The sequence below is a fragment of the Pectinophora gossypiella genome, chromosome 28 (genome assembly GCF_024362695.1).
Source record: "Pectinophora gossypiella chromosome 28, ilPecGoss1.1, whole genome shotgun sequence".
Taxonomy (NCBI): Eukaryota; Metazoa; Arthropoda; class Insecta; order Lepidoptera; family Gelechiidae; genus Pectinophora; species Pectinophora gossypiella.
This window is the reverse complement of record NC_065431.1, coordinates 4,636,941-4,657,510: the sequence shown is the minus strand read 5'-3', so window position 1 is coordinate 4,657,510 and position 20,570 is coordinate 4,636,941. Positions and strand designations below refer to the sequence as shown.

The 20,570-nt window shown below is 38.6% G+C and overlaps 1 protein-coding gene across 1 annotated transcript; it reads right to left on the bottom strand.

The window, feature by feature from the left end:
- Positions 1-2,011: 2,011 nt before the first annotated feature.
- LOC126379218 (sorting nexin-6) lies at positions 2,012-20,147 on the bottom strand. Its single transcript, XM_050027909.1, has 11 exons — positions 20,017-20,147; positions 18,856-18,987; positions 17,635-17,805; positions 16,242-16,363; positions 12,148-12,316; positions 11,335-11,494; positions 10,845-10,960; positions 9,958-10,067; positions 9,009-9,081; positions 4,826-4,935; positions 2,012-3,774 (listed from the first exon to the last, which is right to left on the bottom strand). The coding sequence occupies exons 1-11, from the start codon at positions 20,020-20,022 to the stop codon at positions 3,681-3,683; spliced, it is 1,263 nt and encodes a 420-aa protein (XP_049883866.1). The 5' UTR covers positions 20,023-20,147; the 3' UTR covers positions 2,012-3,680.
- Positions 20,148-20,570: the final 423 nt, after the last annotated feature.

Genomic DNA, 20,570 nt, shown 5'->3' with positions numbered 1-20,570 from the left:
TACTTCTTTTTTTCAACGGAAAGTCCTAGAACCTACTGCCTGTCTGACCTTCCAACCTGCGAACACTTGTCCAATAAGTACAGGTTAGGTCACATCATCATCATCACTAATTTAAGAGCCACGCTCTTGTCGGTGTAGCATTCTCCATGCTACTTTTTAGGGAAAAATAGAGCAGTGCCCTCTTGCCTTCTGCCCCGCAGTACTCTGAAGCGAGTAGAATGACGCCCAGAGAAGTCTATTACAAAGCCGTACTAGGACTCCTGTCCTCCGCCTCTGAATAGTACTGACAGTTACTGCTGCCCTCTGTCAGGTTCCAGGTTACAGTCCCTGTGACTCGCCTCTTCCGTCCTGCATTGCCGTACCGATGGCTCCCATCTCTGTCTCAGCAACCGTTGAGGTCTTCACCCGTATCCCCGGGCAAAGGTTAGGTCACATACCTCCGAAATGCATTTCTCGGGAATGTGGGTTTCCTCACGTTTTCCTTCACCGCTGAGCACGTGACAATCATTTATAATCCAAATATGAATTCGAAAAATGATTTCGAACATCACGGGTTTAGGCCCGGGCTGGAATCGAACCTGCGAACTTACAGTGAGGATCAAGCGTTCCTCCAACTGAGGTACCACGGCTTAAAATATTTGTATGTGTATAACAGAAAATAAAATAAGCCAAAATATTCACTTTCAGTACTTTTTATTTTCTTACAATAAAAATAACGTCTTGCTTATAAGACTCAATAATATACTTTGAAAATTATAATTCATTAAAAGTATAATCATCTAGTTTCATATAACATGACTTTACATGACAATATATAAAAAAAAAAACGATTACACGTATGAATAAAAAAGGATCAAAACACTTAATATGAACAGTCTGTGGCGGCCCTAGAAAAATATTTAGGTGGAGCGAGACAGTGGGGCCCTTTAAAATAGTTTTTTTTTAGTTTACAAACATACATAAACTCACGCCCGTAATCCCTAACGGGGTGGGCAGAGCCACAAGTCATCATCATCATCATCAGCCTATTAACATCCCCACTGCTGGGGCACGGGCGTTCCCTATGGATGGAGAGATCGGGCCTTAAACCACCACGCGGGCCCAGTGCGGATTGATGGTTATTAACGACTGCTAATGCAGCCGGGACCAACGGCTTAACGTGCCTTCCGAAGCACGGAGGAGCTCGAGATGAAAACTTTTTTTTGTGGTCACCCATCCTATGACCGGCCTTTGCGAAAGTTGCTTAACTTCAACAATCGCAGTCCGAGCGCGTTTAACGCTGCGCCACCGAGCTCCTCACCCACAAGAGGGCCACAAGTAATCAAAGACAACTTGCAGCCACTGTTGATACGATGTCGTAAGCTGGATATGATGAACCTTACGGTGATAAGGGATCAGCATATCACCCATAACATTAGTCCATCAGTCCGTTTTTAGTTTACAGCCACGCATTAAATGTATGAGTTCTATGTGCCCAATCCAGTTTTATGTATGTTATGTTAAAAAAAATCTTTAAAAAAAAACCTTGTGTAGTCTTTTCCGAACACATTATTTTACAATATTATTTTTAATCAACAAACATTATTACTTATATGAAAATTTTAATTTAACATTATGCATATTCCTTGCAAAATCAAACGAGTGCTTTAAAAAAAATAACACTTCAATATAGGCACAGTTTTATTATCTTAAATTAAAAAAAAATTAGTGAAGCTTTGGTCCACATAAAAAATTCTAATCAAAAAAAGTCTTATTGCACCACAGAAATAATAAAAAATAAATATTTTTTTTATAATTCTGATAAACATTGCCAAAAACGCATAGAGCCAAAACAAGAAAAAATATTTAAAAAATAATGAAGGAATGTAGAAATAATATTTCTCTTGTTATGTTGGTCGGCTGGATGTTTATTTTGGAGATACGATTACCTGTACGGTCACGAGCATTAATATGTATACACTTTGAAGCCATGTCATATTAACATTTTTGACAAATTAAACCGTAAGTCTCATTAAATGTCAAATATGATAGTGCGACAGGGTTCTAAAGTGGGTGCATGATATTGCTCATGACTGTAAAGTCAAAAGCACGACGGTGGTAAACCTAGCTCAGACGCTGGTGGGGAGCGGAGAGTTGCCGTTCTATACGTAGGATTATCCCTTATTCCATGCCCACAACAACAACTTCCAACAACAACTACCAATCATAATTAAAGCACATAATAACGGGTTCTTTCAGCGTTTAAATGGGGATATGAGACTCGGGAGTCCGGAACCCGTTATTATGTGCTTTAATTATAACAACTACCAACTTCCGTCTATAATTTCTCTGGGGCAAAAACGAACAAAGTCGTTAACTTAAAATTAACTACAGTATACATTTCAGACATATTCAATTATCATAATTAAAACACATAATAACGGGTTCTTACCGCGTTTAAAACAGGGATATGAGACTCATGGCACTTGCGACAGTGTCGAAATATCGGGAGTCTCATATCCCTATTTCAAACGCGGTAAGAACCCGTTATTATGTGTTTTAATTATAATAATAACCGCGTAAACGTAAAACAATGTATATTCAATTATATTATAACATAATATAAGCCCACGACTGTACCCCAATTGGGGTAGCCAGATACATCTATCGCAAGGTGAGCTAAGATTACTAGATTATGATTACATAAATTATATTTAATTATAACTATGCTATGGGCCCGATTCCTGCAGACACCTAATTTTATTTTAAGTTATACCCGTCACTTTCTTATCCACCGAAATGGAAAGGGACGGATGATTGACAACTTAATTTTAAATTGAATAAATAAACCTATATACAACCCGTTTGACGTGTGTGGTCAACTTAATTCTGTCGGGTTATAGACCGAGGCAATGACGTCATAAATTGTCTGAAATCGGCCGATGATGATGATAGACCAATATAAAATTTTGGAAGGGGTTTTAAAATTTCTGAATTGACGTGTGTTCCATAAATTTTATGCCCGTCGATTACCCGTCCCTTTCCTTTTCGGCGGATAAGACAATGACAGGTATAACTTAAAATAAAATAAGGTGGTGTGTACAGTCATGAGCAATATTATGTACCCACTTTAGGACTCTGTCGCACTAACATATTTGACATTTAGTGAGACTTACAGTTCAATTTGTCAAAAAAGTTAATGTGACATGGTACCAAAGTGTATACATATTAATGCTCGTGACCGTACTGAAATCAGCACCTCTGTGTCTCGTAAATTCAATCTTTCTATACATTTTTAACATTATTGTTTATTTTGGCATACCTTGTTACATCCTCCATTCATTCATACACAACTTAAAATTAATTTAAGGAGGAGACATCATCTTCCCTACCGCTATCCCATTTTTTACAGGATCCGCTTACCTAACTTGAAGATTTGACAGGTCCGGTTTTTTTACAGAAGCGACTGCCTGTCTGACCTTCCAACCCGCGAAGGGAAACCAGCCCAATACAGGTTAGGTCACATACCTTCGAAAAACATTTCTCGGGAATGTGGGTTTCCTCGCGTTGTTATGTTACACCGCTGAAGTGGAAGGTCAGAAAGGCAGGCTTTTGTAAAAAACCTGACCTGTTACTTCAAGTTAGGTAAGCGGCCCTGTGAAAAACGGGATGATGCTAGGGAGATGAGTATGACCTTGGATTTACTCGCAATCTCTGAGGACATTAAGAGACTTCCTGAACAGCTCCTGCTGAGCGCGTGCGTGTTTCATCTCGAGTTCCGCTAAATCAATCAAGCTGGAAAAAAAACACATAATATTACCTAGCATCCATGTCAGCCTCCACGGTTTACTGGTTAGGGCGCTGGGCTCACGATCTTTTTTTTTACTATTACTAATATCACTAAAATTACTTTAAAAAAAAATATTTTCAGACAACTCCCTTTGACCCCATCTCACCCTTTTTCTGTCATGTGTGTTGTAAGGTAGATTACCAACCTGATCTACCCTGGTGTCAAGGTTTCTACTTAGCCGCCAAAGGCCTCTGACATGGCTCATATAACGACTACGTACTTACTGTAGTAAGTAACCGGAAACGAAATCTTACATTCGGACAATCAGGTGATCAGGCTGCAATGGCCTAACCAAGCCAGGGCTCACACACTTTGTGATATGTCCCCACCGGGATCCGAACCCGGGACCTCCGGATCGTGACCCCAACCACACCCCAGACACTTGATACAAAACACCTCCTTTTACACAGACACTACACATTGACGTTATCGTACACGCGCATGTGTGTGCGACGTATGACGCCCATACGATTGAAGACTAAAGTAAGACCGAGGGGGTGAGGTAAACCTAGCTCAGCCGCTGGTGGGGAGCGGAGAGTTGCCGTTCTATACGTAGTATTATTCCTTATTGGTGGATTCCGTATGGTGCAGCGCTTATCTGGACCACGGAGGTCGTTGCTTAATCTTATTCTATCGTGTGGGATGTCAGGTGGATTACCGACCTCATCAACCCTGGTGACAGGGTTTGAGCCGCTAAAGGCTCACACGACTCTTGTAACGACTACGTACTTACATCAGTAAGTAGTAACCGGGACCAACGTCTTAACGTGTCTTCTTCTTTGCGAGTCGATGGCGATCGATAGTAAATTTTTGCTGACCAATAATTGGCCACGCTTACGGCATTGTCAGTGGCTTCGGTCTTTAATAGTGCAGGTGTTAGGGCACTTAGGACAGCAGAAAAGGTGAGCCATAGTTTGTGGTGATACTCCACACTCGCAATCATCAACCAGGTCGTTGTTTATATAGTGTTATGTAAACTAGTCTATTGATTGTTACCTCTTCCTGAAGGCAGCGACGCGTCTGGTGCGGAAGTCGATCAGTTCTTCTCTAGCGCGCGCCGATAGCTGCTCGAAGCGTGTACACGCGTCGGCTTGGGCTTGTTCCGCCTGAGGACATTCATCATCACTAAAGAGCCACGCTCTTGTCGGTGCAGCATTCTCCATGCTACTTTCCTTGGAATGGAGATACCAATTGAATGGTAACACTTACGTCATCAATGGGCTAGCAATGGCGGCTTGTCATAGGATGAGCATACCTGGTCTTCCTATACCATGGTTAATATATTACACTAGCTTTTGCCCGCGACTTCGACCGCGTGGCGTGTTATAAAATAGAGATCTATGTGTGTGGGAGTGCATGTCAAATTTCAAGCATCTAACTTATGCAGTTTAGATTTTTTTGATACAACATTTTTTCCCGCTAACTCCCATTTTTCAAAATACAGCCATAACTAAACTTTATATTTACTAAGGTATGCATGCATGCTAGATTGAAAACATCTACTCGTATCTTACGCGGTTTAGATTTTTTCATACAAATGTTTTTTCCTGCTAACTCCCGTTCCCGTGGGAATTTTGCAATATCCTGTTGCAACTAAGCTTTAAGTTTACTAAGGTACCTGCATGCCAAATTTCAAGCGTCTAACTTAAGTGGTTTAGATTTTTCATACAAAAGGATTTTCCCGCTAATTCCCGTTCCCGTGGGAATTCCTTTCTTAGTGCACCTCTACGGTACCTAAGCTACGTCCCTTCCAAATTTCAAGTGCCTACGTTTAGCCGTTAAGGCTGTGCGTTGATATGCCAATCAGTCAGTTTCTCCTTTTATATATTTAAGAAATTAGTTACGGTCATATGATATCCTTAGTAAACCTATACAGGGTTTTAGTGACACCGTAACGAATACTGAGGGGGATGATTCAGAGTGAATATCAAGTGGAATTTTCCGTCGGATTCTTATGCCGCCTCACCTGCAAGCTTCCTTACTCCTTAGCGGCGTACGGCCTATTAAGATTAAAGTAAGACCCAGAGGGGCTGAGGTCGGAGCTCGATACGGATCGACGCGGGGAGTTACCATTCTATACATAGTACTATTCATTAGTCTATGGTTTAATGTTAAAAAAAGAAATCAGTAAAATAAGATGTGTACAAAGCAGTGCGTTACCTCTTGAACCTCCAATGGCTGGTGATGCATAGACAAACAATAGTGTCAACATTTATATAGTGAAATGTTATAAAATATTAGAATAGAATAGAAATTGTTTATAATAATAGGACGCCACATAGAAAACAAGAAAATAACATAACTTAGAACTTCTCTTCTATCGTGTGGGTTGTGAGGTGGATTACCAACCCCATCAACCCTGGTGTCAGGGTTATTGCTGAGCCGCCATAGGCCCCTGACATGGCTCATGTAACGACTACATACTTACATCAGTAAGTAGTAACCGGGACCAACGGTTTAACGTGCCTTCCGACGCACGGATCATCTCACTTTATGGACAATCAGGTGATCAGCCTGTAATGTCCTAACCAAACTAGGGATCACAAAGTGATTTACTTAGGCCCGTATTAATAGATCGAACTCAAACGTCATCTTAAGTGCGTCTCAGCTGAGATTGACTTGAGACGTGAGCAACGTCTTAAGTCTGTCACTAATTAATAAACATGACTTAAGCTCAACTCAGCTGAGATTGATCTCAAGTAGCAGTTGGAGACAAACTCATGTTTCTTTTTTATTTCTTGGCTTAGTTACCAAACTTTCAAGTCCATTTCAATGAGTTGCGCGTGAATAGATGGCTTTTTTGTTATTATTTTTAACAAACAAAACGCAGATGTAAGTTACCTACTGACGCTAAACGCAACTGACAGTATTTGACATGCCAGACCGATTTGTTGAAATATTTGAATTTTGCAAAATGGATAAAGAAATTTACTTTTTCCTGTGCCGAAAAACAATTATTATTGTCAATATTAAAAAACAAGGCATATTATAGAAAATAAGCAGACGAACGGGGCCACACTTCGCATAAAAATGAGTCGTGGAACTCAGTAACCCAGGAATTCAATGCGAGCCCGCTTACTACGCAAAACGTAAGTTCCCAATTTATTTTGGTCATGAACACAGCTATATATAATCTAGTAAATGTTTGCAATCGAAAGCTGTGATAATCATATAACTTAGTAGTATGCTTTATCAATTTGCAATATTTATATTATATACTGTAATATTGATTCTATTCTTTTGAAATAGAAGTGATATAGTTAATATTTAAATAAATATAAACTTTATTATTTGCAGAGTATACAACACCGCTTGATTCTACGGACTCCGACCCAGACAAGACCCAGAATCAGACAACTACAATCCGACCACCACCGGTCCAGCCTTGATTTAAAAAATGTGTTGCTGTTGCAGTTTCTTGTCATTTCTTCTCCTCAGCCGTGGATTAAAAAAATCGTAGTTGTAAATAAGAATTAAAGTATACATTTCTCAATAACTATCTTTTATTTATAAGTCTACCATTATAATATTTACTAATAGTGGACACTATCTTTATATGGGTGCAATCGAGAGCGCCATCTATTCCTGGTAGACCAGGCCAGCGCCCATGTCTCCCCATTTCTTGAATAGTTCCCTGTTTGCCATAGCTTCAGCTCCTTGCGGAAACTTGACATATTGCCGGATGAGTTTGGCCAGGAGTTCAAATACAATAAATAACGATTCTTGTTGAAACCTGTATTTTTTCTTAAAATCACGGTCTTCGAATGGATTACTGGCATCTCTGATATACCGCTTAGGCAAACGATTACGCGTAGGCCACAATATATCGTCATAATATTGGTTATCAACAATAAATTCATTTATCGACATGATTACTTTCACTCGACGCACTGTTATTTGCGTTGAAACTGCTACTCAAGTCGTGCTCGAGCCGCACTTGACTTTGACAGCTCAAAATACGTACTTGAGCTTCGTCTTGAGTGCCGAGTTTGGTTTATTAATATGAACATTTTTGACAACTCTCAGCTGAGAGCGAGTGTGACATTAGTGAGTCAAGTCCAATTTATTAATAAGAACAGACACTTGAGATCAATCTTGAGTTGACACTCGGAACTTGAGATTGGTTTATTAATACGGGCCTTAGAACTAGGAACTGATATTAGGCAGCTAAATTACTAAATTGTATAACAATATTTTCTGTTCTTTTTTTAAGAACATCTAGGAGTGCCGAGGTTTTTCTTTCAGTTTCTTTTCCCCGGCTATCCAGGTTGTGAGAAGCTGCAGTAGTTTTAGGCAGATGAGACGTTCGTTACGTAAAAAGTGGCGATTATATATAAGTATGTTACCAATTGAATACAGATATTTTCGAATTTGAACTTAACATTATCACAAAATAAATACATAATAGCAAAACTGATGTTTGTCGAAATTATTATAAGGTGGTGGACGTCCTGAGATAAGTGTAATCAGAAACACATATAAAAAATAAATCGTTCAACTATGTACAGTCATGAGCAATATCATGTACCCACTTTAGAACCCTTTTTTTTCTTGGTTTAGACTACAATGAGTCCTCTAGACTATAAGCAGTTTCGTTGAGTGGATAGATGACGTGTCAGGAGCTACAACCAGTGTCACAGCCTCCCACTTTATACAACATGGCTTCTCTTCAGTCGTTTCACCACATTTACGAGGTCAATAAGCTGATGCGAGGATTCGGATGATCGGCTAGTCTCTCTAGATATTTCTTTTGATCTCTTCAGTGACGGTTGGAATGTTAAGATATTCCTATTTCTTCATTTAGAACCCTGTCGCACTATCATATTTGACATTTAATGAGACTTACGGTTTTATTTGTCAAAAAAGTTAATGTGACATGGTTTCAAAGTCACCTGACCACCACTATCACCTGATTGTCCGAAAAAGTAAGATGATTCCGTGCTTCGGAGGGCACGTTAAGCCGTTGGTCCCGGCTATTAGCCGTAAAAACACCTCCACCAACCCGCAGTGGAGCAGCGTGGTGGAGTATGCTCCATACCCCCTCCGGTTGATTGAGGGGAGGCCTGTGCCCAGCAGTGGGACGTATATAGGCAGTTTATTATGTGGTTTCAAAGTGTATACATATTAGTACTCGTGACCGTACGGGTAGCGATATTGTACCTTAAGGAGTTATACTTACGGCGTGTACATCTTTGTTCTTAGCGCGGGCCTTCTCAAGGTTTCTATTCGCCGCTTCATACGCCGCGAGACATCTGTAGGTAAACAGTAAATTGATTATATTTGCAAAAAATAGCGATCGGCACATTGTTAATATCAGGAATAAAAATAAACTTGCTTTACAAGTCAGTCGATTACATAAGATTACTAAATCTTTTAAGGGGCAATGTATACGTTTTTACAATAAGATTTCCATTGACATTCAGAATTTGCCTTTCAACGGTTTTAAGACAGTAGTTAAACAAAAACTTTACAAAAAAGGTTATTATAAAGTTAGTGATTATTTAGAAGATATGAATGCATGGGATTAACTGTCTGAGAACTGATATTAGGCAGCTAAATTACTCAATTGTATACCAATATTTTATGTTTATTTTTATTTTTTTAAAGAACGTCTAGGGCCCTGTGCCGAGGTTTTTCTTGCAGCTTCTTTTCCCCGGCTATACAGGTTGTGAGAAGCTGCAGTAGTTTTAGGCGGATGAGACGTTCGTTTTATAAAAAATGACGATTCAAAGTGTAACTATGTTACCTACTGAATAAAGATATTTTAGAATTTGAATTATAAGTTCTCAATCAACTGAAGGGGCTATGCAATCCCGACTCGATATCGCAGTTTTCTTTTTTATTAAGAAATCCAAAAAAATAATAAAATGGGTAAACTGACCTGAGTCTCATAATAACGGGTTCTTACCGCGTTTAAAGTAGGAATATGAGTTTGGTGCGAGTTCAGATGGTTCCGAACATTCCGATTAAATATGGTAGACAGATATGTCTGCCCGTAGAAAATTATGGATCTACCTACTCCACTCCAATCTCATCAGTCATCCCTTGCAACAGTGTCGAAATATCGGGAGTCTCATATCTCCATTTAAACGCGGTAAGAACCCGTTATTATGTGTTTTAATTATGACCTGAGTCTCCTGACGAGCACCGCCTTAGCTGCGTGTGCGTCGCGCATGTAGTAGCGCAGTGTATCCGCCAGCTTCAGGTCTTGGTCAGACGCCATGCGACCCTCGATTTTCTGAGAATAAAAAAGAAAAATAAAAATGTCACCCCGGACACTTGTACTACAAGTTGTTTACTGGGGATTCTCTTAAAATGCATAAATGCACAAATGATTTACACTACAAATTAAATTTACAATAAAAACTAGTGTAACTATGTGGATAGGTGCGTCTGAACTTACCCACCTCCGTACGAGGGGAGAGTCCCACCGGTCTGTAAACACATTCAGGATGCCATTGGAGGAGGAGCGCAAGCGCGCCATCATGGAAGCGCATTCAACGCCATGGCAACCCCAAAAGCACCCTGGATGCATTATTGTACTGAACACGAAGATCGCTGTATGCCCGCCGGGTATACTTAATCAGTGTAAAACGACTGGCAGAAGGCCTTAAAAAGCGTTACCTTTACTGGTTCAGAACAGCGTGCAAACCTGCGGGCCAACATGTTACACCGGACAGCCAGCGACCTACGCTCCCTATCTATGTCCACATTGTCCTTTAAGTCTTCAGTCCTTTAAGTTAATGTGTACGTTTTCTTGTTATTTTATTTATTTTTTAATCGTTCTATTACTAACACTAGATTAAGTTGTTTATTGCTTGTTACTAACCTCTATGGAACATGTCCGAAATAAACTTTTTTTTTTTATAAAGGTATATGGGTGCCGCAGCTCACCAAAAAAGGCCAGGGTTCAGTGGAAATTTACCCAGAGGGCAACACTGATTTCCAACCCACGCCGATCGGTAATGCTATTTAGGTATGCTTAATCCTATTTTAAAACACAAGTGGCACAAACCCGGCATTTGTCGAAGGTTTCACTGGCTTTTGTGAGGAACCTCTCAGTCGGTGGTTGCTCCCTGGTCGCCAGTTGGGTCAAGCAGGAGGAAAGCTTGATGTGAGCGTCTGCCACTTCTGTTGATACAATAACATAAACATAACATAAACAGCCTATATACGTCCCACTGCTGAGCACAGGCCTCCCCTCAATCAACCGGAGGGGGTATGGAGCATACTCCACCACGCTGCTCCAATACGGGTAGGTGGAGGTGTTTTTACGGCTAATAGCCGGAATCAACGGCTTAACGTGCCCTCCGAAGCACGGAATCATCTAACTTTTTTTTCGGACAATCAGGTGATTCAAGCCTGAAAGGTCCTTACCGAGCAAAAGACAGTCTCACAAAGTGATTTCGACAATGTCCCCATCGGGAATCGAACCCGGACCTCCAGATCGAGAGCCTAACGCTCTAACCACTAGACCACGGAGGTTCTTTAAAATAGCACCTTACCCTTATGCTTGCTAGTCATCCTGTCGACCTTAGCGACCGCCTCCTTGAGGTGTGAGTAGTATTCTTGGAGGAACGCAGTCTCTTGTTCGAAGAAATCGTTCACATCACGAACGGTCGCGCCTAGGTATATCTCGTCGGTCGTTGTCGTCATTGAACGGACCTGGGGTGAAGTATATGTATGTTAGTTCGTATGAAAAATATAGATAAAGGGGTAGGAGACGACCCAAGTGTGATTGGATTGTGTGAATAAGTTGCTATTCAAAATTCTAGATTAAGTAAATTAAATTCATCTTTTTTAGTTGCCGTTCTGTACGTGGTATTATTCCTCCTATCTACTCTTCTAACCGTGTGGGGTGTGAAGTGGAAAACCAGCCTCATCAACCCTGGTGTCAAGGTTATGATTGAGCCGCTAAAGGCCCCTGACTGAGATTTGAGTCGTTATTCGATGCTGTTGATTAAAGATTTGAGTCGTTATTCTATGCTGTTGATTAAAGATTTGAGTCGTTGTTCTATGCTGTTGATTAAAGATTTGAGTCGTTATTCGATGCTGTTGATTAAAGATTTGAGTCGTTGTTCTTTGCTGTTGATTAAAGATTTGAGTCGTTATTCGATGCTGTTGATTAAAGATTTGAGTCGTTGTTCTTTGCTGTTGATTAAAGATTTGAGTCGTTATTCGATGCTGTTGATCAAAGATTTGAGTCGTTGTCCTATGCTGTTGATTAAAGATTTGAGTCGTTATTCTATGCTGTTGATTAAAGATTTGAGTCGTTGTTCTATGCTGTTGATTAAAGATTTGAGTATTGCGGTACTCACGAGCCCCCCCAGCAGGTGTATGCGGCCGCGCGGCTTGGCGCACAGGTCCTGCTCGTACTCCAGGAACACGCGCAGGTGCGCGTCGCCGCGGAACACGGGGTGCGCAGCCAGACGCTGCAGGAACACCTCGTGCATCGCCACCGTCTTCTTGAACGTCGCCAGGTACTCGCTGGAAACAACGCAACAGCATCACCCCTGTATACCCGAAGAAATAGGCAAAGGTGTATTTATAGCATACACCACATCTTCTTTTCACGTGTGGGTTGTGATGTGGAGTACCAACCTCATGAACCCTGGTGTCAGGGTTACTAATAAGCCGCCAAGGTCATGATATGACTCATGTAACGACTACTTACTTACATCAGTAAGTGCGGGACCAGCGGTTTAATGTGCCTTCCGAAGCACGGATCATGTTACTTTCGGACAATCAGGTGATCAGCCTGTTGTGTCCTAACCAAACTAGGGATCATGAAGTAATTTTTGTGATATTTCCCCACCGGGATTCGAACCCGGGACCTCTGGATCGTGAGTGCGATCCAGCGCTGGTTGGCGCCATAGCGTGGCTCCATCACAGCACAAGCTGAGCCATTTCCTTTTGAAAAATGTAAACTGACAATAAATTTATTTTATTCTTATTATACTACATATAGAAAGACAACTCACCGCTCCCCACCAGCGTCTGAGCTAGGTTTAGCTCACCCCCACTCTCACCCCCACTTTAGTCTTCAATCGTATGACGTCAGACGTCACACAGTCAGTACTAGTTTTTTATATTACAGACACTTCTGCCAGACCAGGCAGTAAACTTATTGACTGTACTGTCTTTTACAGTACAAAACTTTTTATTGACGGTAGTCAGCCATGTACCACGAATGGTACTTCATCTTTAAACTAGACAATAAGACAAAAGAGAAGCTTGGAATATTAAAACTAGTTCACCAAAATATTCAAGGCTTCTCTGGCAAAGAATTAGACGTAGAATTATTTTTAGAGACATTTTTTATTGACATTTTATGTATTACAGAGCATTGGTTGAAGGATTATGAATTGTTATTCGGTTTTAAAAATTATCATTTCGCTAGCGCTTTCTGTCGAAAGATCAAATTACGTGGTGGCTCCCTTATTTTTATCAGAAATAGTTTAAAATATAAAGAACGCAAAGATATTACTGGACTTTCGATAGAGGGCACTATGGAGATTTCATGTATAGAAACAGAGAAACATATTGTTGTAGCCGTATACAGACCCCCATACAGTGCTAACTTCACAGTTTTTGAATCAGTGATGGAAAATGTACTGAAGGTCATATCTAAAAGTAATAAAGCCATTATAGTGTGTGGAGATTTTAACGTTGATTTATATGAAGTAGATTCAATTACAACTAGATTTCTAAGTTTGTTTACATCTTTTAACCTTGTTAATATATTTATGGAGCCAACTAGAATTACAGAAACAACTGCCTCATGTTTAGATAACGTTTTTTGCAATTGTGACTTTCAAGACAACAGTATCCTTAACTGTTTTAAGTCAGATCACAGTGGGCAGCTGGTCAGTTTTCCAGTACTTAAAAATGTTCAGAAAATTAAATTTCGTACACGACCCATCACTGATACTCGGATAGAGAAATATCGAAATAGTCTTATAAGTAACTTACCTTGTCCAAACTTTGATACAGACAATCCTGACGATTTTTACAGGGATTTCTTTACTATTATCCATAAAGAATTTGAAAATAATTTTCCTCAAAAGGTAGTTACCAACAGTCAATCATTCAAGTTCAGTGACTGGGCTACCGTAGGCATTCGCAAAAGTAGAAATACTCTTTATTCTTTATATGAGGAAAAAACGTATACACACACTGATAGTTTTAAAAGCTACGTCAAAAATTATTCTAAAATATTTCGAAGAGTGTGTTATACAGCCAAACAGATGCATATTAGTAGTAAAATAAAGACCGCGGATAATAAAATAAAGGCAGTTTGGCAAGTAATAAATAGCGAAACAAAGGCTTCGAAACCGCGTGAATTAGAATATAATATAGAATCGAGCACTGGGTTAGTTAAACAAGATAAAGATGTAGCTGAAGTTTTTGATAAATTCTTTACGAACATCCCTGTAAAAACTACAGAATCTCTCAGGTCCTCTCCTGTTCAAGCTGATATATTGTTGAAAAGTAATGTTACTGCTTGCACTGAATTATTTGATTTTAAACGCGTTGATCCGAGTAGTATTGTTAAAGTATTCAAACAGCTGAAACTTAAAACCTCGAAAGATTTATGGGGATTGTCTGTCAAATTGATGAGCTCTGTTATTGATATCTTAGCACCATATCTAGCTTACATTTTTAATATGAGTGTTGAAAATAGCACTTTTCCAAATTTAATGAAAATCAGTAAAGTTATACCTCTTTTTAAATCGGGCACAAAATCAGACCCCACGAATTATAGACCGGTTTCTATTCTACCAGTACTTAGTAAAATTTTCGAGAAAATTATTCTCGACCAACTGCTATGTCATTTTAATTTAAATAACTTACTTCACAGCCAGCAGTTTGGTTTTACTAAGGGTCGGTCTACAACAGACGCGAGTGTCACATTTGTTCGACACATTTTCGATGCTTGGGAGAAGTCGCAGAATGCCGTAGGGGTATTCTGTGACTTGTCTAAGGCATTCGACTGCGTGGATCACGAGACCTTGCTTTTGAAATTGAGGCACTATGGATTAAATAATGGAGCTCTCAGTTTGTTAAATTCATATCTAGGTGATAGGATACAAAAGGTACAAATCAATAGTACGACTTCTTCGGGCTCTCATGTTCAAATGGGAGTTCCTCAAGGATCCATTTTGGGGCCGTTCCTTTTTTTAGTGTACATTAATGATTTACCTTATGTAGTACAGAACCAAGCTGACATTGTACTGTTCGCGGATGATACTTCTCTTATATTTAAAATCGATAGAAAGTTAGAGGAACTTGACGAAGCAAACAGCGCTGTGTCGCAGGTTCTAAGCTGGTTTACAGTAAATAACCTAGTTCTAAATGCTAAGAAAACGAAGTGTATTAAATTTGTTCTACCAAACGTAAAGAAAGTAAATAATAACATTAAAATTAACGACGAGAAACTAGATTTTGTTGAACACACCGTTTTCTTAGGAATTACTGTAGATTCAAAACTTCAATGGGGCCCACATATTGTATCACTAGCGGGCAAGCTAAGTTCAGCAGCATATGCCGTCAGAAGAATCCGACAACTCACAGATGTACCCACTGCTAGACTTGTCTACTTCAGCTACTTCCACAGCATAATGTCTTACGGTATTTTATTGTGGGGTCGAGCCGCTGATGTAGAAACTATTTTCATTATTCAAAAAAGGGCAGTTCGCGCTATTTATAATCTGCGTTGTCGGGACTCTTTAAGGGAGCTGTTTAAAGAAATAAATATACTGACGGTCGCAAGTCAATATATTTATGAAAACATTATGTATGTGCGTAAAAATGTATCTCTCCTTCCGAGAAACTGTGAAAGGCATACTTACAATACAAGGAATAAAAATAAAATTGTTGTTCAAAATTCTAGATTAAGTAAATTAAATTCATCTTTTTTGGGGTTATGTATACGTTTTTACAATAAAATACCAGATAATATTTTAAATTTGTCAGAGAACAAATTTAAAGCTCACGTGAAGCTTACTTTATGTAAAAAAGCCTATTATAAGATTAATGATTACCTAAATGATAAAAATGTCTGGTATTGAATGTGTTCCTCTAGTTATTAATAAATAACTTGTAATGTACCCTCATTGATTTAAAAGATGTGTTGCTGTTGCAGTTTCTTGTCATTTCTTCTCCTCAGCCATAACACCTTGCGAAATGACGTAAATTCAAAAATGTTACATTGACCTTCAACAAGTTTATCCATGATAATTACGTTGAATAAATGATTCTGATTCTGATTCTGATTCTGATTCTGATACACATACAGATGCGCTTGTACGGTAACGTCAATGTGTAGTGTCTTAGTGGTGTAGTTACTTAGATGGTGTGAACTTGTATCAGCACTATTATGTATGTATCAAACCTTTAAAATTGAACTCACTCTTCCAGTTCCTCCTTCATCTTCAGGAACTCCTCCCTGGTGAGAGAACCTTCTCCCTCTCCCAGACGTTGAAGCTTCTCGCGAGACGCGTCGAAATCTGGTCGCGGAGGCGCCGGGGGTATCTAATAAGATAATATGGTTAGAAGAAAAGAAAGCAGGGTTCGAAATTATCAAGATAATTAATCAAGATAATTATGTTTCTTGATAATTATCTGATAATTATCATAATAATTATCTGATAATTATCCTTCTATGCTTTTTACCCTTTTTAATTTTTTTTATATCAATACATGCATTAAGTATAGCGAATTGCATATAAGCTATGCGATTAAAGAAAATAAGTTACATTATTTTTATTTAAAATCTAACAGACACAAATCAATATAATTAAAAAACTACAACAAAAATCAAAAAAGTTCAAGGTAAAATCAGTTTCCGTCAGATTCGACAATTTAAATAAACTTAAATCAATTGGCCAAAGCAAAAGCAAAAGGGGAATCCCTGCGGCGGCGGCGCGTTGACATTTCGTGCGTTCGGAAATACACGTTTTTTTTTTGTTTTTATCAATTGATAAATATCAACCTGTTATTATCACGATAATTATCATGATGAATATCATTGATAATTATCTTTTCGAACCCTGAAAGAAAGGAATTTAGTCTTTTTTTTTCGAGACTGGCGGACTCAACTAGTTTACCAATTAGTTCCGCCAACACTACACAGATGGCGTTATGTATAAAGCCATTTGACTCTATATTTGAAGTCTCATGCGTTGTACATGCGTCGTCTATCACACTTTACGATAAGCCTCAAAAAAAAAAGTATAAGGTAGCAGAAGTAGTTTGAAATTGTTTTGTTTTTTTTTTAAGAACGTCTAGCTAGGGCCCTGTGCGGAGGTTTTTCTTGGAGGTAGTTTTCGTTGGCTATACAGGTTATGAAAAGCTGCAGTAGTTTTAGGCGGATGAGACGTTCGACAAAAATATTTATTTGTATAAAAAAAAATTCGGTTCAAAGTGTAACCATGTTACCTAATGGACATTCTTGAGTTTGAGTAAGATTAAGAAGACCAAGAAGAGCTTAAATTACAGAGAAAGAAGTGTTCCAATGCTCAAAAAAAAAAACTAGATTAAAAGTATACTGGGAATGTAACCTGGAACCTGACAGAGGGCAGCAGTAGCTGTCAGTATTATTCAGAGGCGGAGGACAGGAGTCCTAGTACGGTTTTGAAATAGACTACTCTGGGCGCCATCCTACTCGCGTCAGACAGAGTACTGCGGGGCGGAAGGCAAGAGGGAAACCCCTGCCCTATTTTTCCCTAAAAAGTAGCATGGAGAATGCTGCACCGACTCTGTGGCTCTTAAATTAGTGATGATAAAAATAGTATGGTACTCACAATATACCCCGCGTATTCATCGTTCTCCTCAAATCTGTCGTGCAGCCAGACAAACTCCTCATGCTGCCTCACAACAAGGAACTCTGACTTCTGGAACTCCGGGAGTGTCGTCTTGGTGTGCACCGTGAACTTCACCTTCTCTTTCTCGCTTAGGGCGTCTGATATGTCCACCTGCAAATAAAAAAGGTGTAGTATATGTCTAAGTTGCATCGTAGAGTCACAGGTCCCAATAGCAGCTTGGGATCTATGCTATTAAATTCAACTTTATGGGTTTGACTTCATGTGTGGATCGTAGATAATTGATATCACGTGGTGTCCAGGATTTGTAACCGGATAATGGCTTACCCACAGTTGGAGAGAAGTGGATGTGCATACTATACACCTCTGCTTACCCCTTCGGGGATATAGTCCGTTCAAAAATGATCTTCATAAAAGGTAAACAAACCTGTTACTACAAAGAATGTTCGAATTTCACCTAAACTACGCAAAGTATTCTTCTAATAACATCCGCAGCACTCAATCGATGTATGATTTCTTAGCTCAATGTGAAATTAACGTAAAATAATTATTAAAAACACATTTTTTCATGTAAAAACAAAAATCAAACAAAACCTCACGCAAAAAAGTTGACATCATAAATTCTTGTTAATCTGTGGCTAGCTGTCAATTTGACGATTAGTGATGAGACATTTCATTCAGGTCAGGAAAACGAGTCAGTTCCGTGAATAACTTAAGTGAGTGTACTGTACTTAATAAGCCGAAATGCGCAGAAAAAAATACTTTCAAAGTGAGTTAGTGTAACCACAAAGAAACATACAATATATATTTTAATATTATCATACAAAATATTCAAACAACCCAAGAGAGTCAGTACACTTTGATAAAATAACTTGAGCTAAAATCAATTCAGCACTTCACTAGTTTGCAGTTTGACACAGATAAAAAATATCGGCAGCCATATTTGTTTACCTTTTATGAAGATCATTCTTGAACGGACTATACAGGCATGAAGTTATGTTATATTACGTTTAAGTTATGTCGTGGGCATGTGCTTGTCAATACAAGGCTGGCATAACCACCAAGAGTGACTTAAGCCTTGAAAAAAATTAGATAGAAAAAAAAAAGAATAATGAGCTGAATCATCCCTCTCAGTATTTTGTATGGTGTAAACTAACACCCTGTATTCTTTCTTTGAGGGAAATATATTTTCCTTATACTCACCAGTAAGCTGTTATCAGCTAGGGAGACATTCTCATTAGGTTTCTTCTTGTCGGCTCTGGAGTCTCCCGCTGCTGTCGGCACCGCAGGCGTGGGTGCTGACAGAGGATCTTGGTTGTTGTCTTCTACGCAGTCCTGAAATGAATATGAAAGATGTAGTTACTAAAAAGGCATTCAAAATTATGTATCATCCCCTATTATCCCATTTTTCACAGGGTCCACTTATCTGAAGATTTGACAGGTCCGGTTTTTTATAGAAGCGACTGCCTGGCCAATACAGGTTTGGTCTTATAACACATATATCTTCAAAAAACATTTCTTGGGAATGTGGGTGTTGTTGTTTTTTTGTTTTTGGTTTGTTTTTCTTTTTGTTTTGGATATATTTTTTTTTGTCTGTAGTACTTATTGATTTCCGTGTGGTTTCTGTCCTGTGTTAAATGTAATGTACCTGTCTGTCTGTGTCTGTGGTGTCCGGAAGTAATAAATATTTCTTTCTTTCTATTGTTACTGCTGTACATGTGATAATAATTTATGATCCAAACATGAATTCGAAAATCATTGGTTCAGGCCCATGCTGGGATTCGCACCTGTAACCTCCATTCTTCCAACTGACTTATCAGGCTTTTATTCAAAATTACGTATAATGGGAATAAATAAAGGAGACACAAAATAAACAGTAGTGGCAGCAAGTTTTCTTCTGATTAATTGTGTCTCTACCTGCCCTGTTAAGAACTGATTCATTTATGACTCAGGTTTACCAAAGTAAGATAAACCACAGAGTAGTGATAACAGTACAAAAATAATTAGATAATCATATTAATGGTTCCTAATTACTTAAAAAGCGGTAACTAAAGGAAGGTACATAAAAATTTAGCCTTGTGATGCATCTTAACTAATTTCCCTGCATTCATTTAACTGTGTACCACGTCACAACAGTCGTTCGAAAATACGATTAAAAACAAAATTACGCCTTTCAAAAAGTAGTAAAATGTAATTATCACGATCTTCGTGTGTCATACAGGCGTAGAAAGAAAGACAATTGAAAAATATAATGAAGGACAACAAAATAAGGTAAATAAGATTCGAATAGGTAACGCCCCCCGGCAGAATTAAGAAAGTAGGCAGAAAAACTTATAACGGAGATAGGAAATAGATAAAACTCACCATCATTTTGTATTAGAGACACTTAAAACTGTTTTAGGAGCACAAAATACTGAATTATTCACGTTTTGCGATGAAACAACAGTATTCGTGTTAATTAGAACTTTTTGACAAGTAAAAAATTTAGTGTTGTCAGCGTTTTGTTTCAAAAGCTACCAGTTTTCATGGGTCCCGCTACGCTACTCACAACATCCACCAATGCCTGCCTGCATAGGACGTGTTTATATTCAGTGAATAGTAATAGATGAAATATACTTCTTTGTTAAAGAATCAACTTTGGAAAATTTTACGAATGTTACTAAAACAGAATAATTTCTTTAATGACAATACTTTCTTCCAGCTGTTAAATGGTAAAGCTGCGTTCAAATTAAAGTTGACTACAATACGGATAGAAAAATATGTAACAAGCAAAGTTTGTCTTATCATAAAAATTACAATAACCATAAAACAAGTTATAAAATATTATATTTTTTTGTTGTTTTCAGTAAAATTGAACTATTCTATAAGAATTAACCTTGACACGTCTATTTAGTTCCATTTATTTGATCGCATTTATT

Bases quoted from the DNA above. Each gene is read 5' to 3' on its own strand.
- LOC126379218 (XM_050027909.1), bottom strand. The intron at 12,317-16,241 runs GTGAGTTCAATT...CGTTGTTTCCAG, and splicing joins ATGAAGGAGGAACTGGAAGA to CGAGTACCTGGCGACGTTCA. The intron at 10,068-10,844 runs GTTTGTGCCACT...TTTTATTCTCAG, and splicing joins AAACCTTCGACAAATGCCGG to AAAATCGAGGGTCGCATGGC.